Genomic DNA, 22,630 nt, shown 5'->3' with positions numbered 1-22,630 from the left:
ATGGCTTAAAAGAACTGATGCTAGCATAGCAAAATGTTCATAATACATTAGCTAAAAAAAAACTTTATATCTAAGATAAGATGTCAACGTATGAATGTATGTATTCAAATACGTAAAAGGAAGCCGTTAGGAAACAAGCATGAGGAAAAAAATTAAAATTTAAAAAAAGACAAAAAAGTCTTAACAGTTATCTTTGGCCACTTGTTTTTTTCCTTTTTTGAGCGGGGAGGGAGGCTTTTTATGAAAAAGAATTACATGCTTTCTTAAAAAAATATGTTTTCAAAGTTTCTTTCAAAAAGTAGACTTAGAGGCCGGGCGCGGTGGCTCAAGCCTGTAATCCCAGCACTTTGGGAGGCCGAGGCGGGTGGATCACGAGGTCGAGAGATCGAGACCATCCTGGTCAACATGGTGAAACCCCGTCTCTACTAAAAGTACAAAAAATTAGCTGGGCATGGTGGCACGTGCCTGTGATCCCAGCTACTCAGGAGGCTGAGGCAGGGGAATTGCCTGAGCCCAGGAGGCGGAGGTTGCGGTGAGCCGAGATCGCGCCATTGCACTCCAGCCTGGGTAACAAGGGCGAAACTCCGTCTCAAAAAAAAAAAAAAAAAAAAAAAAAAAGTAGACTTAGAAATGTCCATGTCTAGCCCAATAATTTTAAAATACTACTTGCTAGGCTCATAATGTAAATAAGTTGCCCAGCAACTATTTTGAATCTCACCATTATTAGATCACTGAAGTGCTAACCAATGAAGCAGATCTATGACACTGTAATTTCTAACATACCAAAGTAAAATGTAAACAGTGATGGTAGTAGGAATGTAGGAATTAAGTATAAAGACTTTTTTTAAATTACAAAGATGAAAAATGTATAAATCCGTGAAGTAGCTAACATTGCAGGAATTCTCCATTACCACCTACAAAGTAACTGCTAAATATGTAAAGTCATAGAAACTATGGGGAAAGGTAGCTTCTTAATTTCATGCAAAAAGAATGATCTATTCACTTGGTCAGCAAAGTTAAATAAGTCTCCCACGACAAGAAACACCTCCTGAGTCGGCACCAGCCAAAGCAGTTCCACAGCACTGCCTTACACCCAGTGGCAAAAAGAGGGAAGGTGTGCAACCACATTCATTTTTAGTCTTTAAGTAGTCCCTCCACATCTTAATCCTAAGGTTTCATTTTTTAATGAACAAACCATTATTGCTCCTAATTCTGAAAGGCTTGCCCTCTGTTAGAGCTCCTTCTGAGGGAACTTACCAACATGTGAATGTGGTGCATGAGGTCAAGGGACAGGAGGGTGAGCTCCATGACGAAATCTGTGTAATAGACGTATGTCCCCTTTCCTTCCCAAGTCCCTTCGTGGTTGAGGTCCCAGAGGTGAATTATGTATCTGTAATGAAGAGAGAAAACACCTTACTAATTTACTGTTACAACTGAATTTGGTTTAACCATGGTGTAGTTTAGTCAGATTTTTATATATTTCATACCTGCTACATCTTAAAATCAATTCTATGAGTAGGCCTCAATCACCTCCCTCCCAAATTTCACTTACCGTAAAATCACATGAGCAGTCCTCACTGTCACAAGAAGAGACTATAAAAGAGGATATTTTTCATTTTAGTAAAATTTAGCATTGTTCAGGCCAAATTTATTTTGATAAAATGATAAAAGACAAACATTTCTCGATTCACTTAAAAATCAGATTGTTCAAGTGTATCCATTATTTTATTTTCTCTGCTTCAAATTTCCATAAAATATTTTTATGATTTAGAAACCCAATTTATATTGAGGAAAAGTCCTGTTAACAGGTGACAACCAATTACACCTGTCCATCTCCTGGGAATCCCCCTATAATCTTAAGGTTCACCTTGGTAGTTTGACCATCAATTTTATTTCATATAGCATTAAACCACTATAACAGATTACTTAGAAAGGTGATGCTGTAACTCCAAGTATTGGTTAGGTACTGCTATCCTAGACAAGAGGACCTGCTCTCTCCCTAGTGCTTTGTGCACTCTCTTTGTCCACCAGCAGAAAACAGAATGAAAGAAATCAAAAGCAAAATAAGGTTGGCCATGTCACACCTTTAACCCCAGCACTTTGGGAGACCAAGGCAGGAGGACTGCTCAAGCTCAGGAGTTCAAAACCAGCCTGGGCAACATGGTAAAACCCCATCTCTACAAAAAATACAAACATTAGCTGGGCATGGTAGCGTGTTCCTGTAGTCCCAGCTACTTGGGAGGCTGAGGTGGGAAGATGGATTGAGCCTGGAGGTGGAGACTGTAGTAAGCAGAGATCATACCACAGCACTCCAGCCTGGGTGACAGAGCCAGACCGCAGACCCTGTCTCAATAAATAAATAAATAAGGCTCTCATGGCTTTTCCCCTCTTGTACAGACAAAGTCTCACTATGTTGGTTAGGCTGGTCTTGAAGGGTATTTTTTATTACAGAAATTGACGGCAAGGCACAGTGGCTCACACCTGTCATCTCAGCACTTTGAGAGGCCAAGGTGGATAGACTGCTTCATCTTAGGAGTTCAAGACCAGCCTGGGTAACATAGCAAAACCCTATCTCTACAAAAAAAACAAAAAATCAGCCAGACATGGTGGTTCATGCCTGCAGTCCCAGCTACTAGGGAGACTGAGATGAGAGGATCACTTGAGCCCACAAGGTGGAAGTTGCAGTGAGCGGAGACTGCACCACTGCACTCCAGCCTGGGCAACAAAGTGAGACCTTGTCTCAAAAAAAAAAAAAAAAGACATGTTTCATTAAGAAAAAAGTCCTGTTAATCTAGTAGAATAAAACTATTATTTATGTTTGAGATTAAATTCCCATTTATAAGTGAAAAATATTTTACATGAGAAATTCTATGAATATAAGAAATGTTTTAAAATATCAAATCTGTAATATGATAAATTATCTTAAAAGAATAAACAGTAATAAGCTAAAATAAAAGTACATACTATAGTATGACCTGACAGGCCTAGGTTAACTGTGTTTATTTTTAGGTATACACTTTTCAAAGTTTGGACTAGTATTGTATTAGTTGAAAGAGAACCAAAAAAGGAAAACATAGTATCATTCTAACTGTGCTGGGTAATAAAATATATCTAAAGCAAAGGAAATAAGTCAGTGTAAATAGATTTTTCAGCAGATTTTGTGTCAAGATGAAATATAGTTGTATATTTTTCATATACAGAATACTTTCTGTATTGAATACTGTTCAACTAAGATTACATATCCTATTATTTATATTAGGAGTATATTTTATTTATAACAATATCATAATTAACATTATGTATTTAAATGTTCCTTTTCTAATTTTACTTACACTACTAAATGTACTCCAAAGTGAATGCTGTCAAACAGAAATAAACTTTAACTCTGCTCTACCAAATTCCCAATTATTTTAAACTTAGTGTTTTGATATTAGCCAGTTAGCTTCACTTTATCTAATATCTCATTTTTGAATGAATAATACTAATTATGGGTAAAAGTACTTTGCCTTTGGCCAGAGGAAAAAGCAAAAATAGCCATTAAATATAAGGACATACAAAGAATTTTTATTTCTACTGAACAAAAGTTGGTATTGTCAGAAAGATTTAAGAGCAAAAATTCTTCAAATCTTAAAATATTCATGAATAGATCAGATTTTTCCTTCAAAATGATGAATACAGTTTACATATTATTCTGTAAAATATTTATACCCCACGTAAAGAAAGAATTACATAAAATACCACACAAAAGCATTCAGTACCAGTACCCAACACACAAAAAGGAACTGAAATGCTTGTTAAAATTAAGACCAAATATCCCCGTCATTGCATGAGTGAAAATAACCTGTCAAATATCCAGCTTCCGCGAAAACAGACAGAAACACAATCTGAGCAAGTCCTGTGTCCAGCATCTCACCTCTGCAGCCATGAAAGCCAAGGTGTGCATTCCATGGGTGTAGCCAGTGATGCAGCAGACAGCCGCCAGTCCACAGCAGGAAAGCAGCATGGCAACCAACAGAGACAGGACTCGACCATGGCTGCTCATAGGCGTGGTGGGTGAGAAGGAAAGCTGAAATGCACACAATGGGAAACTGCTCATTCTTCTTCATGGCAGTGTTAAACTTCACTGAGAAATTCAAAGTCAGTCTTGGCTTCTCTGCTTAGGGTACTGTGCTAAGCACAGAAATGCATCCCATCACTATATGGTCCAGTTCTACAATAACCCAAATATGAATGTGAGCTGATATTTAGAGATCGCTGTCATTTAACTTACTGTATATAACAATATGCATTATATTTCTCTCTCTTACTCTAAGGATCCTCTCAGCACTAGGATTATAAACCTCTAGAAGCAATGTTCCAAGGGTATATAACTCTCTCCTCTCAACTTCAACAAGACTCAGGACGGTGCCTATTCTGTTGTGTTTCTAAGTCTTGCTCTAGTTCTCTCTGAAATTGGCACTCCCAGTCTGTTAGGGCTAGGACAACTGAAATGCAATCCAGGCGCAGAGTTACCACTATTACAATGTGATGTCAGCATTATGCAAGTAGAGGCAACAGCCTGAAAAGAAGGCCTGGAGCTGCAACTCCTGAGGTTGCAGGCGTAGATTTTTTAAAAAACCAGTTTGGGAGGTTAGAAGTTCCAGTTTGTGACTGCAAATGAGGGTTGAATGTGAAAGAAATAAAGGTTTTGAAAGTGAGATTAACTCGCACAGAGGTGCAAGGTCCATGTGGACTGGGTAAAGACAGGGAAAATCAAGGCCCTGGAGTGGGTTTAACTGAGGGGCAGCATTGTAGGTGCACATTTATCTGGGACTCATGAGATTACTTTAGGTCACTAATGGGTAGGGGTTCACCCACACAGCTACGATCTGAAACCAAGTGGCAGATCTCGTACCAGATATAAAATGATTCACTTCTGCAACCAAGGAAGCTAACGGAGCTCATTTAGTCCTGGCCCAGGGGTGGAAATCGTATAAACTAGACAGAAAGAAGAGCTCCGAGAACCAGGGTGAGTGGAGGGAGACAGAAGGAGACTAGAACAGAAAATATCTAGAAAAGACCAGATTTTATTGTTTATGTATCAAGGTTTCCTTGCACTATGATCAAAACAGTTTGCATAGGTTAAGTGTAATGTAATACACTATGGGGTTGGGAGGAAAGCTCCCTAGGAGACATCAATTCTGCATCTCTTGGCTGCTACAGAAAGTTCTTTAAGAAACAGGCAGACCATCCTGGTCAACATGGTGAAACCCCGTCTCTACTAAAAATACTAAAAATTAGCTGGGCATGGTGGCGTGTGCCTGTAATCCCAGCTACTTAGGAGGCTGAGGCAGGAGAATTGCCTGAACCCAGGAGGCGGAGGTTGCGGTGAGCCGAGATCGCGCCATCGCACTCCAGCCTGGGCAACAAGAGCGAAACTCCGTCTCAAAAAAAAAAGAAACAGGTAATGGGGGCCCGATGTAGGAGTCTTCCCAGGAGAGCTGACCTGACCATGACTTCTGTGGCTCATTCATGTTACACAACTCAAAGCTGGCAAACGTGTGACTAAGCAAGCAAAAAGCTTGGCTAAAAACTCACATATTCAAATCGATCCTTGCAGAGCTGAACCATCAGGTGCAGAAAGACAAGTCCAGCAAACCAGAGGCACCACATGACCACCTCTTCCACCGTCTGGACATTCAGCACACCAAAGATGAAAATGAACTTGTAGAAAATAAAATTCCAAAATTTGTCTTTGAGATGCTAAAAAAGAAAAATGTTTATGAAGGTGAGTACCATCACACCTACCCCATTTAAAGGAAGTTACCATAACAAAAGCTGGCTTCTATGGAAGATATATTCTGCACTCGGCTTTCCAACACTTGTCCTCAAGAAAACAGAAGGAAAAACAAAAAGCAGTCGTCTGAAGAAGACACCCAGAAAGTAATCTGTAAACTCTGAACTGTAACCCTAAATCAATTATGGAATTTTAGCTATTAAAAGGATAGTGACATTAGTTTAGTAACTTACATATTAAGAAATAGGCCAGGCAAGGTGGCTTATGTCTGTAATCCTAGCACTTTTGGAGGCTGAAGCGGTTGAACAGCTTGAGCTCAAGAGTTTGAGATCAGCCTAAACAACATGGTGAAACCCCATCTCTACCAAAAAAAAAAAAAAAAAAGAAAAATACAGGCCAGGCACAGTGGCTCATGCCTGTAATCCCAGCACTTTGGGAGGCCAAGGTGGGTGGATCACCTTAAGTCACAAGTTCGAGACCAGTCTGACCAACATGATGGAGAAACCCCATCTCTACTAAAAATAAAAAATTAGCCGGGAGTGGTGGCAGGTGCCTGTTAGCTACTCGGGAGGCTGAGGCAGGAGAATCGCTTGAACCCGGCAGGCAGAGGTTGGCTGAGATGGCGCCATTGCACTCCAACCTGGGCAAAAGACCAAAACTCCACCTCAAAAAAAAAAAAAAAAAAAAAAAAAAATTCACAAAAATTAGCTGGGCATGGTGGTGCACGTCTCTAGTCCCACCTACTGGGGAGGCTGAGGTGGGAGGATCACTTGAGCCCAGGAGGTCAAGGCTACAGTGAGCCATTATTGTGCCACTGCACCCCAGCCTGGGCGACAGTGCAAGACCACGTCTCAAAAACAAGAAGAAAATGCTTACATTTTTCATGCACAATGAAAAAGAATGGTAAGGGCCATCGGTATCATTTTTACTACTTCTGCCTTCCAGATTCTTACACAATAAAAAGATAAGCCTTTAAAAAAAAAAAATTCTTCAGTTTAAAACATAACACAACCATTTTATCAGCTCATAATAAATGGGGCATACAAAGTACAAGGAAAATGAAAATGATGGCTTAACATTTTTATGAATTTTCTTGTCTTTTCCCTATGTGCAAAACACATTAATTTTTGTACACTGCTTTCTTTCACCTGTTGTACTGTCAAAACCTTACCAAGAATGTCAATGAATATTCTCTGAATATGCCAGTATACCATTTTAATGGCTTAAGATAGACAATGAAACTGTTTTAAAATTTTCACCATTCAAAAAAGCATTATAATGATGGTTGGGCGTGGTTGCTCACACATGTAATCCCAGCACTCTGGGAGGCTGAGGAGGGTGGCTCACTTGAGCCCAAGAGTTTAAGACCAGCCTGGGTAACACAGCAAAACCCCGTCTCGAATAAAAATACAAAAATTAGCTGAGTGTGGCAGCACATGCCTGTAATCCCAGCTACTCAGGAGGCTGAAGCACAAGAATTGCTTGAACCTGGGTGGTGAATATTGCAGAGAGCCAGGATCGTGCCACTGCACACCAGCCTGGGCAACAGAGCAAGGCTATGTCTCAAAAAAAAAAAAAAAAAATTGTGATGAATATTTTTGTACATATCTTTGTATGAGTTACTTCAGCACTGTCAAATAAAAAATTACAAATGTTTTTATGGTTTATAATAAGTAAAATCTACCTAATTTCCAAAGCAGTCATGTAAGTATGGGCAGTGTGTATGCATATCTGCTTGACTGTACTCTTTTACACTGAGGGCTTCCAGTTTTAAAAACCTTCACTAACCATGAAATAAAAGAGAGCGGCCAGGAGCAGTGGCTCACGCCTGTAATCCCAGCACTTTGGGAAGCTGAGGCGGGAGGATCACGAGGTCAAGAGATTGAGACCATCCTGGCCAACATGGTAAAACCCCGTCTGTACTCAAAATACAAAAATCAGCTGGCCATGGTGGCACATGCCTGTAGTCCCAGCTACTCGGGAGGCTGGGGCAGGAGAATCACTTGAACCCTGGAAGTGGAGGTTGCAGTGAGCTGAGATCAGGCCACTGCACTCCACTCTGATGACAGAGCTAGACTCTGTCTCAAAAAAAAAGAAAAAGAGGGCAATAAGGAGGGTATAGTTCCTCCACATGTTAAAGTAGACTATCAAGCCATCTAGGAGAACTGAGTGAAGAGGATAATAGAAGCATGACTCTAAGTATACTTTTTTTTTTTAAAGAGACAGGGTTTTACTCTGTCATCCTGGCTGGAGTGCGATGGCCAAGTCGTAGCTCACTGCAGCCCCAAACTCCTGGGTTCAAGTACCATAATAGGCACTAAGCACTTAAAAAAAAAAAAAGGTCAAAAAACCCTCCTTGCTCTAAGCCTCTACTTAATCATTTTAGATATTCGAGGTCTTTGCCTCTAGCATGACCCTGTTTCTAGAACTTTAAGCACCCACAGAGCAAACCTATGTCAATTCTAGAGAGTTCTAACTCAAAAGGGTTCTTAATTAATGCTAATGGATGACATTAAACATAAAATAAGCCAATATAGAACAGCAGGGAAGATACAATCAATGCTGGAAAAACCAAAAGTATAGCTGGATAACAAATATGCTTATTATAATCACCTCTTGATCTAGTAAAAAACCCCTATAATACTTATAAGTAAACATCATACTTTCTATAAATTTCAACCTGGTGAGCTCACATCTGTAATCCCAGCACTTTGGGAGGGAGGCGGAAATTACAGTGAGCCGAGATCGGGCAGATCACCCAAGGTCAGGTGTTTGAGACCAGCCTGACCAACACAGATAAATCCCGTTTCCACTAAAATTAGTCAGGCGTGGTGGCACATGCCTGTGATCCCAGCTATTCAGGAGGGTGAGGCAGAAGAATCACTTGAACCCAGGAGACAGAAATTACAGTGAGCCGAGATCGTGCCATTGCACTCCAGCCTGGGCAACAAGATTGAAACTCTATCTCAAAAAAATAAATAAATAAATAAATTTCAAGGCCAGGCGCAGTGGCTCAAGCCTGTAATCCCAGCACTTTGAGAGGCTGAGGTGGGTGGGTCACGAGGTCAAGAGACCGAGACCATCCTGGTCAACATGGTGAAACCCCGTCTCTACTAAAAACACAAAAAATTAGCTGGGCATGGTGTCACATGCCTGTAATCCCAGCTACTCAGGAGGCTGAGGCAGGAGAATTGCCTGAACCAGGAGGCGGAGGTTGCGGTGAGCTGAGATCGCGCCATTGCACTCCAGCCTGGGTAACGAGTGAAACTCCGTCTCAATAAAATAAAATAAAATAAAATAAAACAAATTTCAACCTGATAGAACTAAACTTTTAGGGAAAATAAAGTATATAAAGCCCACTGGTGCCAGATCAATCCACCAAGCCTGCGTGGGCTGACCAATTTCTGGTCTACAAATCAAATATTTGAAGGAAAACTTGAAGTATCAAAAGCAGCATTTAAGCTGGTTGTGGTGGCTCATGTCTATAATTCCAGCACTTTGGGAGGCTGAGGCAGATTGCTTGAGATTAGCAGTTTGAGACCAGCCTGGGCAACATGGTAAAACCCCATCTCTACAAATACCAAAACAATCAGCCAGGTGTGGCACCTGCCTGTAGTCTCAGGTACTCAGGAGGCTGAGATGAGAGGATTGCTTGCGCCCAGGAGGTTGAGGCTGCAATGAGCAGAGATCGCACCACTGCACTACAGCCTGGGCGACAGAGCAAGACCCTCTCTCCTCTCCCCAACCCTCCACCCCTCAAAAAAGCAGCATTTAGAACCTATCTGGGAGACCTCTATAGTTGATAATGGAGAAAGTACTGAATACTAACTAATAAAAAATCTCTTGGAAAACAAAATAGTGCTGCTCACAATGGCATTCAAGGGCTCAACCACTGAGTAACACACGTCAGCTCTAAACTAGGACTTCAGCTGATTTTACAAAACGAGATTTGGGTTGAAAAGGGTAAGTAAAGAGAGAATGACCACTGCACTCTGAACACAAAGTTTATCTGTTGTTGTGCTTTTCATGTAGTATGTTCCTGTGTCTTATCACTGGGATAAAATAGAATAAAACAGTTTTGTTCTTACATTGTCATTTTGAAGGTCAGTTCTAAATTCTTACTTTAAAACATACCATGCCAGGCGCAGTGGCTCATGCCTGTAATCCCAGCACTTTGGGAGGCCAAGGCAGGTGGATCACCTGAGGTCAGGAGTTCAAGATCAGCCTGGCCAACACAGCAAAACCGTGTCTCTACTAAAAATTCAGTCTCTACTAAAATTCAGTCCACTGAATATGGATTGTAAACAAAAATTGACCAGGTGTGATGGTGTACACCTGTAATCCCCAGCTGCTTGGAAGGGTGAGACAGAAGTGCTTGAACCAAGGAGGCGGAGGTTGCAATGAGCTGAGATCATACCACCACACTCCAGTCTGGGTGACAGAGAAAGACTCTGTCTCAAAAAAAAAAAAAAAAAAAAAAAAAAAATAACATTCTACAACCTTCCCACCTAAATCCTCAGGGAACTGCCAATCTATACAGTATGCTTGTGGCATAATTCTTCATTGAAAGTGTCCCCTCCCCTTTCTGAGCGTCACTTCCCAATGTCAGACAATCTTACCTAAAACAAGAACAAATCATCTAATTTTATGCTTGTAAAACAATGATTCTTAATTTACCTTTCCACAGAGAGAAATCTCCTGGTAAATTCTTTTTGGAAAAGAACCCACATTCTACAGGGTGACATTTATGATCATTCAAAATGAAACAAATCTAGGCTTCTTTAAAAACAACATTCCTACAAGTCATGGAGAAAAAAAAAGCTATAAAAAACAATATTTGGGCAACTTGTCTATACTGAATATGGACTGTGGGTTAGACAAAGTATTTTATCAATGTTAAATTTCCTAATTTTAATCACTGTGCTGTAGAAATGCCTTTGCTCTTGGAAAATACATACTGAAGTATTTAGGGGCAAAAGGGTAATGATGTCCACAACGTACTTTCAAATGACTCAGAAAAAAAAGTATGTATAAATAAAAAGTGATTATTAAAGCAACTAGAACAAAATATTGGATAAAGGGTACATAATATTTATGGAACTTTTCCACACATCTGAAATTGTAAAAATACAAAGTTTAAAAAAAAATCTAGTCACAAGAATCCACCTTTTTCAGTGTAGACTTACCTGTCTCTCACTCACTCGAAGAGGGCCAAACACAATACACTGGATGAGCTTAGCCACCAACATCAAGACACAGCAAGCAGTATTTACTAGAACCTGTGCACAAATCAGAGAAAGGAAGTTTATTTCCTCCTGCTGAAAACTAAAAGCAGCTCTAAAAATCTCATATTAAGAATTCAGCCATCATTTCCAGTGACAAGTGAGTCTTTCTGGTTCTCTCCCAATGCAAGATAAGTAATATCTGAAAGCACACACTGTTCTGAGCAGTGGGTATAGGGATGACGATTGGGAGGAGAGGCACCAGCTCAACAGCTAAGTCACAGTACTTGTACCAATATATACCCTCCGGCAGGCCACCTCATGTTTCAGCCTTAACTGAATTGTGTGCACACTTTGTACTACATGCGCAAAACTATATGAAACTTGTAAACTACAGGTCCTTCCCAAGTACCTCATTTCTGACATTATTTTGGTAGCCTTCAAGAAAACTATTCTAGAAACTGAAGTTACCATGAATAGCAAAATCCAGCATGCAGAGATTCTGCCCTGCCAAACAAATGGGAGGTAGGGGTATGAGTGTGGATGATCACAAAAAAATTCTCATTATAAGGAACTAATAACCAAAATATATATAGAGAGAGAATATTTTAACATTTATTGCAATGGAAAAGTCTTTCAACCAAAAGATAAATGTTCTCCAAGCTTGGTGTTGGCTTTGAAGTAAAGGTTCTGTGGCATTGCAGTGAGGTGGAATCGGGAAAACAGAAGAAAAACAAAAATTGGTGGGAGGGGCTAAGAGATGAAAGGCAACCTGGGGATACCAATGTAAAACCAAGGCCTTCTTCAACAGTCTATGAGAAATTTTTTAAAAAAAAGAAACAAACAAAAAACCCGAAGTGACGAATATCCTTACATCTAAACAACAAATCTTAATGCTTACAAAATGGAAGAGTTGGCTGTCCCCAACCAAGAGATTAGTGTGGGATATCACATTACTCTGAATAACCCCCAAAAGCCAAAAGGACCTTGATAAAGACAGTAAAGACGACTTGTTGAGAGCAATTGAAAAGGAACTCCAATTCAGTAAAGCTGCTTCTGCCTTTGATTCACCACATTTACTGTATTACCTTTGCCAAGTCACTCTTCCCTCTACTTATAAAAGCAAGTGATAATTTTAAATAAGAAAGAAAGGGGATAGAGGAGAGTAATTTAAGGAAGCAAGATCCCTCAGGGTCTGTTACTTAGTACCTCACACCATCCCTCCATTGGGAGAACACTTAAAGGCAGCTCTGATTCATTATAAACGATTACATTAAGTTTAGTTCTATTCTGTCTGTCTGATGGGCCAAGAACTATGTAATATATTTTTAAAGGATCAAAACAAAAACAGTTCTGCTGAAAAAATAAACTGTTTTGGTACTTAAATCCTTCAAACAACCAGGAACAAAAACCCAAACTAGTTCCCCCAAATAGCCTAATTTGTGCAACAGGCCTATTCAGAATGGTCCGGATTGCTACCAGGAGCCTGGTCAGCTCACATTTGTAATCCTGGCACTTTGGGAGACCAAGGTGGGAGAAATGCTTGAGACCAGGAGTTCGAGACCAGCCTGGGCAACACAGCAAAACTCTGTCCCTACTGAAAAATATATAAAAATTTTTAAAAAGGAAAAACAATTCAGGTAACTGAAAATGTTCATTTTTAAGGTGATGAAATAGACGCTAAAAAGACTCACCTTTGTTGTGACCTAACCAGTTAATCTCAGCCACATTAACTAAGTGAAATGTCATAAGAAAAAACCACAACCCTTCAAGTCACATCCCCCAGCCAAACATGCCCCAACTTAATTACAACACAATTGCTTAAAAGAATTCTTCCTATTTTTACATGTAGGCATATGAATTTTAAAAATGAATGTAACACTTTTAGCAGTTGTTCAAGGCATGTGCGAAATCAGAAAAATGAGAGAGCTCTGAGCCCTAAACTCAAAGAGCTTTTAGAACCTACAAGAGATAGAACATAGTAAGCAATTTAACAGAAGGCCAAGCAGGTTACTACGAGAGTCATGATGGAGGAAAAAAAAACAAATATAGGGTCACTTAAACATTTTTCTGTTCCAAATGGCACTCTCACACACATCTTAAGTCATCAAACAAAAAAATAAAGTATTATTCATTATTTCTCAAACTTTTTAAAACAAAGGTCTGTTTTTTGGTTTTTCTTTTTTCTGACAGCCTCACTCTGTTGCCTAAACTGGAGTACAGTGGCTCAATCTCTGCTGACGGCAACCTCCGCCTTCCAGGTTCAAGCTATACTCCTGTCTCAGCCTTCCAAGTAGCTGGGATTACAGGTATGAGCTACCACAAAAATTATTTTGTATTTTTGTGTAGACACAAGGTTTCACCATGCTGCCCGGGCTGGTCTTGAACTCCTGGGCTCAAGTGATCCATCCACCTCAGCCTCCCAAAGTACTGGGATTACAGGCATGAGCCACTGCACCCAGCATAAATAAAAGTCTCTGAGTTCAAAATAAAGTATAAAAAATGTATATCTTTAATTTATCAATGAAAAGGTAAAAGTCTCTCATAATCCCATCACCCACGGAAAACCACTTCCTATTTTAATTTAAATGAAGAACTGAAAATTAACATGACTAAGCAGGGAAAAAAAAGGCTTGAGAAAGTATACTGATACTAAAAAGAAATTACATAAAAAGGAGATAAGCTGTTGTGAACTTTGTAGCCAAAGCTACAAAGGATTAAAAGCAACTAAAAATTATTTTAAGATTATAAACAAAGATTTTTAAAACACCTTAATGATTATTAATAACTATTCTATGTCTATTTAAGGAAAAATGCCTTAATTATAATTATTATATGTTAATTACAAATAAGGACCAGGCACGGTGGCTCAAATCTTTAATCCCAGCACTTTGGGAGGCTGAGGTGGAGGGCACTGCTTGAATTCAAGACCAGCCTGGGCAACACAGTGAAACCCCATCTCTACAAAAGATATAAAACTTAGCCTGGTGGGGTGGTGTGCACCTGTAGTCTCAGCTACTGAGGAGGCTGAGGTGGGAGGATCTCTTGGGCCCAGGAGGTCAAGGCTATAGTGAACTGTGACTGCGCCACTGCACTGCTCCAGCCTGGGAAACAGAGTGAGACCTTGTCTCAAATAAATAAATAAATAAATAAATATTGTGTCATACCTAAAACAAAAGCTTGAAAAATCGTAAACACAACTGAGCATCCTTAATGCAAAAATCCAAAATCTGAGCTCCAAAGTCCAAAACTTTTTGAGCACCAACATGGTGCCACAAGTGGAAAATTCCACACTTGACCTCATGTGATGAATCGCAGTCAAAATGCAGGCTTACAACAGTTTACCCAGTGTCCCTATGGGAAAAATAAAACTTCCTTCAGGCTATGTATATGAAGAATATAAGAAACATGGAGAAATTTCATGTTTACATTTGGGTACCATCCCCAAAATGCCTCATTATGTATATGCAAATATTCCATATTTTCATTATGTATATGAAATCGCAGTCAAAATGCAGGCTTACAACAGTTCACCCAGTGTCCCTATGGGAAAAATAAAACTTCCTTCAGGCTATGTATATGAAGGATATAAGAAACAGAGAGAAATTTCATGTTTACATTTGGGTACCGTCCCCAAAATGCCTCATTATGTATATGCAAATATTCCAAATTTTTCATTATGTATATGAAAAATTCCAAATCCAAAACTTCTGGTCCCAAGCATTTTGGATAAAGGATACCCAATCTGTACTGAAAGAAATATAACTGGAGAATTCCTCATTTAAAAGCAAATCCCACCAGCTCACATCAATAATCCCAGCATTTTGGAAGGCCAACGTGGGTGGATTGCTTGAGTCCAGGAGTTCAAGACCAGACTGGGCATCATGGTGAAACCCTGTCTCTAATAAAAACACAAAAAAAGCAGCCGGGTGTGGTAGTGTGTGCCTGTAGTCCCAGCTACTTGGGAGGCTAAGTTGGGAGAATCACTCTAACACAGGGAGGTCAAGGCTGCAGTGAGCCAAAATTGTACCACTGCACTCCAGCCTGGGCAACTGGAGTGAGACTCTGTTTAAAAAAAAAAAAAAAATCTGCTTAAAAAAGTAAAGTAAAATAAAGCAAATCCCTGGGTCAGGTGCAGTGGAACATGCGTTATCCCTGTACTTTGGGAGGCCATGGCAAGAAGATTCTTTGACGCAAGGAGTTCAAGACCAGCCTGGGTAACACAGTGAGACCCGTCTCAAATAAATAAATAAATAAATAAATAAATAAATAAATAAATAAATAAATAAATAAAAGCAAATCCAAAAGTACTAACTTCATTTTATCTGTTCTACACAGCTAACTAACTTTTCCTAGCAGGCAGAATCCAAAAACTGTAAGGTGTTCACTGAGGCATTTTTTATAATAGCAGAAAAATGGAAAGCAAATGTCCATGAGGAAGACTTAGTCGAATAAACTGTAAAACTTCTGCGGAGTGGAATGCAAATGAAGCCCATAAAACAATGTGGCCTGGCAGCTCTGTCTTTAGCAGCATTACACAGAGCCTTCAAGATAACTCATTCACTGAAAAAAAGGCCAGGCACAGAAATGTGCTTACTTGTTATGCCACGCTGTGTAAAAAAGAAAGAATATGTGCACGTACATGTTTGTATAATACATAGGTGTGAACTGCCAAGGACTTGACCAATCTGGGTATTTCTCAGTCTCCTACTTAATACCACTACTTACTACAAGAATTTGATAACTGCCATTTCTGGAAAAGGAAAACAGATGACAGGGGGAGAGAGAGAGATCTACTTTTCACTGCATATTACTTCTGTACCACTTACTTTTTGTTTTTTTAGACGGAGTCTCACTCTGTCGCCCAGGCTGGAGTGCAGTGGTGTGATCTCAGCTCACTGCAACCTCCACCTCCCAGGTTCAAGTGATTCTCCTGCCTCAGCCTCCGGAGTAACTGGGATTACAGGCATAAGCAACCACGTCCAGCTAATTTTTATACTTTTAGTAGACAAGTTTCACTATGTTGGCCAGGCTGGTCTCAAACTCCTGACCTCAGGTGACCCTCTCACCTCTGCCTCCCAAAGTGCTACAATTATAGGCGTGAGCCACCATGCCAGGCCTGTACCCCTTAACTTTTATACCCTGAGCATGCATTATCTATTTTCAAATTTTTTTTTTTTTTTTGGAGACAGAGTTTTCACTCTTGTTACCCAGGCTGGAGTGCAATGGCGCGATCTCGGCTCACCGCAACCTCCGCCTCCTGGGTTCAGGCAATTCTCCTGCCTCAGCCTCCTGAGTAGCTGGGATTACAGGCACGCGCCACCATGCCCAGCTAATTTTTTGTATTTTTAGTAGAGATGGGGTTTCACTATGTTGACCAGGATGGTCTCGATCTCTCGACCTCGTGATCCACCCGCCTCGGCCTCCCAAAGTGCTGGGATTACAAGCTTGAGCCACCGCGCCCGGCCCAAATTTTTTTTTTAAGTTTACAATCTACTAATCTAACTAGTTCTGAAATTTCACATTATTTTTCTCACCATATAATGACAAACTGATGAGTAACAAACCAAAACAAGTTCACCTGTTACAGTACAGTACTTCAACTATGGCTGGGCGTGGTGGCTCATGTCTACAATTTCAGCACTTTGGGAGGCCAAGGCAGGTGGGTCACCTGAGGTCAGGAGTTCAAGACCAACCTGGCCAACGTGGTGAAACCCCATCTCTACTAAAAACACAAAAAATTAGCCAGGCATGGTGGCACACACCCGTAATCCCAGCTACTTGGGAGGCTGAGGCAGGAGAATCACTTGAACCCAGGAGGTGGAGGTTGAGGTGAGCCAAGATCGCACCACTAAACTCTAGTTTGGGCGACAGAGCAAGACTCTGGCTCAGAAAAAAAAAAAAAAAAAGAAAGAAGAAAAATTCAACCATATTAAAACATTTCAGAATGTTTCTTATAGCTATAGTGCTGTCAAAACTTCAAAGCATTTTTAAAAACTCATCAAATGCCTTTTTTTCCCAGCCTATACAAAATAAAAACAAGTTTTACTTGTCCTTGGACAGAATGTAGCAGGTCAGACAGTAATGATCCCAGGAACCTTGACTAACCTCAAAGTTAATTCCCTTCACTGCAAGGCCTGGCAGGAAAATGTCCCTTCTAGAATGGTTCTACTCTTCTACTGGAGAAAACAGAAACTAAGTTATAAAATAGTTAGGCCTGTCTGGGAGGAAAAGAGAGGAAGGTGCATTTATCACCATGTAACCCTACAGGTTTTTTTGACCCTGTAAAATGCTGGCCACCAATGGGGACTTATTTATGAGCTTGCAAAGACATGGGATTAAACTACCAGGAACTGTTTCCAAGACTTGGTCCATCTGGGTATGTATCAGATTCCTGCCTAGGCCAGCACCACTCCCCATGTGCCCCCCACCATTTGGTAGTTCCCTCCCTTTAAGGGCAATCCACATATTGTCACCTCTCTGCAGGCTTCCAGACACAAACACATAATACAAACATGCACACATTCCCCCTTATCACATAGATGACAACTGTGTTCCTCCTTTAACAATACTAGGGAAATAGATGATAGTTCTCATGCAAAACACGCCTAGGACTAGGGTGATCAAATAGCAGTCACCTTCTCCCTCACCTGGAAGGTGTTCCTTTTATGTTTAATTTATCTAGGCTCCCATCCAATTATTTACGAGTTTAGTCTTTTTTTCCTTCAGCTGCCCCAACATTTCTGGAGCTAACATTTTTCTCTCATATACCTTTAAATCGTTAACTCATAAAGACTCGAACCTAGGAAGTCACCTGCAGCTCTCAAGTTTTGTTTTTTTGTTTAAGATAGGGTCTCACTCTGGCCCAAACTGAAGTGCAGTGGCACAATCACAGCTCACTGTAACCTTGAGCTTCTGGGCTCAAATGATCCTCCTGCCTCAGCCTCCCAAATAGCTAGGATGACAGCATAGGCCACTATGCTCAATTTGCATAATTAAGTCAGAACCCTGACAGCAGTTTCATATTTCTATTTCTCCATTTACATGTCTTGCTCTTAGAATTTTAGAAGCAGGTATATTTTTTAAGGGTTGTAAAACACATTAAGTAAATAAGGAAGTTGCAGAGCCTAAAATAGTCACCATCTGAGAGCACTTTAAGAGACAAATTGGCTCACTGCTAATTTAAAGAGCCTATTTTCACATGATTATAGTGGTGGCTAATTTTTTATTTTTATTTTTTGTAGAGACAGGGGGTCTCCCTATGTTGCCCAGGCTCTTAAGCAGCTCCTTGGCCTCAGGCAATCCTCCTACCTCCTGCCTCTGCCTCAGCCTCCTCCTCCCAAACTGCTGAGATTACTGGTGTGAGCCACTGAACCCAGCCTTAAGTTTACAATAGTTTCTTTAAAATAGGAGTCAGCCAGTTTTTCTCTAAAGTGCTCTCAGATAGTTAATATTTTGGGCTCTGCGACTTCCTTAATTTATTTAACTTGTTTTACAACCCTTTTAAAATATAAAACCATTCTTAGCTGTTAAGACAAAAATAGGCCTAGCCAAATAGGCTGCAAGTTTGCCAAACCCTGTTCTAAATAGTCAATTCACTTTTATCCACTTTTGTTTGTGGTTATTTTTCCCCTTGAGAGTTCTATTTAAATAATATTATTTGCATAATTAAATCAGAACCTTGACACTAATTTCGTATTTCTATTTCTCCATTTACCGTCTTGCTCTTAGAATTTTAGAAGAAGATATTTAAGAAAGCAGGAAAGGGAAATAATAAAAGTAATGAGTAAGAATAAAAAAAAATAAAAAAGCCAAAACACCTGAACAATCCAAAACCAGCTAGAATGAACCAAAAGAGGCAGCTTAATGGAAGCGTTATCTGAGCAACGTAAAATAGCCTAGAAATGAGTAACAAAATAAAAATCCATCTCGAATGAAACTTTAGGATCGAAGTTCTAGAAAGACATGGGGAAACAAATGAACAGGTCAAACCCACATATTTGTTAGAGTAAAAACCCTGAAGCCCCCCACTACTAAATCCATTCTCAATGTCATGCCGGAGGGCCCACCTGGAGAGGCCTCCTTGGAAGTTTTAGGTCACTAGATCTCCCATCTTCTTCCCAATTTATATAAATCTATCTTCCACACTGCTTCCAGACTATCTTCTAAAAAACAAAAATCATGATAGCACCGCCACTCTTCCATGCCCCACCCCCACTTAAACCTCATCAATGGCTTCTCACACTCCACAAAACACTGTCCATACTTGGTAGAGCAAGCCAGGTCAAGGTTACATGACCCCATACCATAGCCTCTTCCTAGATCAGTTTTTCAGCCACTAGTGGTCCCTCCAATTACCCAGGGCATTCACTAAAATGAAGATTCCAAGGCTCCACCCTTCTCTCTGAAATGGATCCTCAGGGAAACTATACAAGTACCCCCATGACAACACACCAGGCTGCCAGAGATCCACACTTTAAGAAAGAAACCTTCAAAGGGGTTGCTCACCTCCTCCTCTCACAGCAGAGCCCCCTGCGCCACCTCCTTCACCCCAGGTATCCTCTTCACCTTCTCAACTTCCCTCTTAAATCAGAAGATTCAAGAGATTTTTAATATAACAAACAGCCCAGCTTCTGGACCACTCTGGCCGGGCCCAGCGCTGTCCTCCCCACGCCAGACCAAGCTCCACTCGCTGGTTTCTCTCACTGGAATACCCACTGCTGCTGATTGAGACCCTTCCAACCTTCCAGGCTGATTCAAACACCACCTTCCATGAACCCTTCTTTAGGCACAATTCCTTTCTTTTTCCTCCAAACTCCACTTCGTTTTGTTTATCTATTAGCACTTATCAAATTTTGCCGTATTACTGAGGGTAGGGGAAAGTGTTTCTTGTTCACAGATATGCCCTCCAGAGTGCCCAAAATAACAGCTTTGAAAGGTTTTAAATTGAGTTAGTTCATCAAAACCTCCTGTGATGCTATCAGACCGATATTATTCTAAACTGGGCTATACAAAGGTAAGTTTTAGGAATTCCATTATGTTAAACAATATCTAGCAGCGCTTGCACTGGCAGAAGGATCAGTCTGTTTTGTCTTGGTTGGCCTTGGCAGGCAGTGTTTGTGAAAAAGTTGAATCTGAATTCAGTAGAACTGGGGGAGGGCGCAAGGAGGATCCAGTTGATAAAGACACCAACATATACAGTATTCACTCAACAATCTTATATGTCCCACCATGGAGGAAGGCTTTTGAAATTGTCACTTCTACTCAGCTGCTAAAGCAGAAACTACATATACACTGAGTGATGAGACAAACTCACAGTGAGCACAAGGAGGATCTGAAAAACCAAGGCAGGCCAAAATAAACACGTGGAGACCCCAGAGGAAAGATGGAAGACAGCACAGGATCAACTGAGAAATGAAAATATCGTCAGCAGAGAGCAAGAAGTGATAAACCTGCCTGAGGTAAGACCTCTACTGAAAATGCTTGAAGAAAAGGAAATGTCCTAAAAAGTAAACATCATCACAGAAAAATCAACAGCCTTTACGTAATGTTTTCGGAAGAGGTATTAACCTTAGAATCTGAGCATGGCTTTTACCAAAAGAAAGTCTTGGAAGGGGGGGGAAATCATTAAACAATACCAGTGTTGTTACATAAATAAAATAAGGGTTCCTTCTCAAAGGCTTATTTATATCTTAGACTTAAAAAATGTCAGAGACTACATTATAATCTTAACATTTGGCAAAAACACTCTCCACATCACTGTAAGTTGTTTACCTGCTCACTCAAATGCAAAAACCGATTTGAAATTAAGCAAGAGATGTTGAGTTCTTCCTCTTCTCCCTTCTCTGGGCCTATAAAGTTCAGCTTTACACAGCAGTAGAACTTCACTCTTCACTGCCTTCTACTAAACTCTCCATCAGAAGGACGAGGAGACTTAATCCACAGCCCACAGAGTCCATAAATCCCACTGCTTTCTAATGAAGCACGGTGGGACTAATTATAACAAATGAGTTGCATATCATCCTATCAACTAGGAATATTAATCTCTCAGTCAGTTACAGCCTACTCTCAAACCCAAATGGGAACTTGCAAGGAGACAAGATCCAAGAAGTCACAGCAAATCCAAATGAGACTTTAAATCCTGGAGTAACTTTTCTGATCACTGTGGGATCTAAATAAGAAGTATTCAAGGCCAAGGTGAAAGCAAAATTCTCTCGCCAAAATACCGTTGATCTGCTCAGCCTGAAATTATCTGTTCTAAGGAACAAAGCCAGCATGTGTGCCTTATCAATGCTGCTTATCTCGCAGAGGCAGACAACCCGGCAACTTTGTGTTACAATAGACCCTCAAATAAGAAACATTCAGTTAAAATGATGGGCGGCCTTGACACTGCGAATGTGAAAACTGTCATGAATCATCAGGTAAAGGCAGCAGAAAAGGAAGCACAGTCGGTCTCGTTTTTGTTTCATTAAAGAGCTCCCAAAGGGGACAGTCGAATACGAAGTGGCAAAAAAGTTGTGGGAGACGGTCTCTCACCGAAGGGAATGTCGAAAGACACGCCGAGTGCCGAAAATTCCCGCATACACAACGTCTGAATCCTCCTCTCTGCCTTCTCTTTGTCGAAAGGAAAGCCGCTAACAACAATCCCAGGCTTGACCAAGTGGGAAAGGCTTTCAACTTCCCTCCACTTCGTCCACCCCTCGGGGTAACGCACTCCCAGATCCCGACCTCCCCTTGAACCTACCCTTTGAAACCTTCTCGTCTCTCCCCAGGGTTCCTCAGAAAACCCGGCCCCTTCCTCCCCACTGCCGCTTAACCCCTTCCCCCGTTCCGGGCCCGGCCAGTGCCCCAGCGCAGACCCTCAGCCGCCGCCTCCCCAACCCCCTTCCCGGAGCCCCCAACCCTGCCCTGCGCCTCCGGGCCGCCCCTTCGCAACCCCACGCGTCGTTCCTCCCGCCCGCGGCCCCCCATCCCCCGCCCAGCGCCTCACCCCTCTCTCGTCTACGCTCCGCGGGCAAGGCCGCGCCCCCCAGGCGTTCGTCCTCGGGGGTCCCTGGCGGAGGGGACCCTAGGCCCACCCACCACGCCCCCCGCAGATAAAGGGTGACGCGGCGGACGCCCGCCCCCGCGCCTGCCCCGCGGGCCGGGCCGCCTCGCTCACCCACACGAAGAGGCTGTCCGAAAGCAGGTACTGGGCCACGTCGCGGGCCCAGGGGCCCCCGGCGCTCGGCCGGGCGGGCACCGGCTGCTCGGGCTGCAGCGAGGCCGTTAGCGGGGCCGGCTCGCTGGGACCGGCCTCGGGCTGGCTGAGCGCGCGGTAGGCGCTGACGATGGTTCCCAGCAAGGCCAGGCCGCTGAGGCCCGTGTAGGTGCGGAGGCTGGGCCAGGGGAAGCGCTCGAGGAAGAGCAGCGGCATGGCGGCAGCGGCGGCCTCCGGCCCCCACGCCTCCCCGCGCTGCGGCCGGGCCCCTGCGGCGGCCTCGCGAACAGCGCCCACGGGCTCTGGCGTCGCTGCCGCAGCCGCCGCCGCCGCCGCCGCGCCGGGCCGGGCCGGGTAGCTGCTGGCTGCTGGCGCCGCTCCGCCCCGCGCCGCTCCCGCTGCTGCCCCTGCCGGCGCGGAAGAGCCTCGGCG

The 22,630-nt window shown here is 42.0% G+C and overlaps 1 protein-coding gene across 1 annotated transcript in view; it reads right to left on the bottom strand.

Moving 5' to 3' along the window:
- AMFR (autocrine motility factor receptor) overlaps positions 1 to 22,630 on the bottom strand; it is a 56,189-nt gene extending 33,559 nt beyond the window's left edge. The window contains exons 1-6 of the mRNA XM_003943454.4: positions 22,160 to 22,630; positions 10,963 to 11,055; positions 5,578 to 5,742; positions 3,914 to 4,066; positions 1,553 to 1,593; positions 1,258 to 1,390 (exon numbers count right to left, since the gene is read on the bottom strand). Coding sequence (XP_003943503.1) covers positions 1,258 to 1,390; positions 1,553 to 1,593; positions 3,914 to 4,066; positions 5,578 to 5,742; positions 10,963 to 11,055; positions 22,160 to 22,414 — 840 coding nt within the window. The 5' untranslated portion in view covers positions 22,415 to 22,630. The remainder of the gene's footprint in view (positions 1 to 1,257; positions 1,391 to 1,552; positions 1,594 to 3,913; positions 4,067 to 5,577; positions 5,743 to 10,962; positions 11,056 to 22,159) is intronic.

The sequence above is a fragment of the Saimiri boliviensis genome, chromosome 1 (genome assembly GCF_048565385.1).
Source record: "Saimiri boliviensis isolate mSaiBol1 chromosome 1, mSaiBol1.pri, whole genome shotgun sequence".
NCBI classification, from domain to species: Eukaryota; Metazoa; Chordata; class Mammalia; order Primates; family Cebidae; genus Saimiri; species Saimiri boliviensis.
The sequence above is the reverse complement of the archived record's forward strand: the minus strand, read 5'-3'. Positions and strand labels throughout refer to the sequence as shown.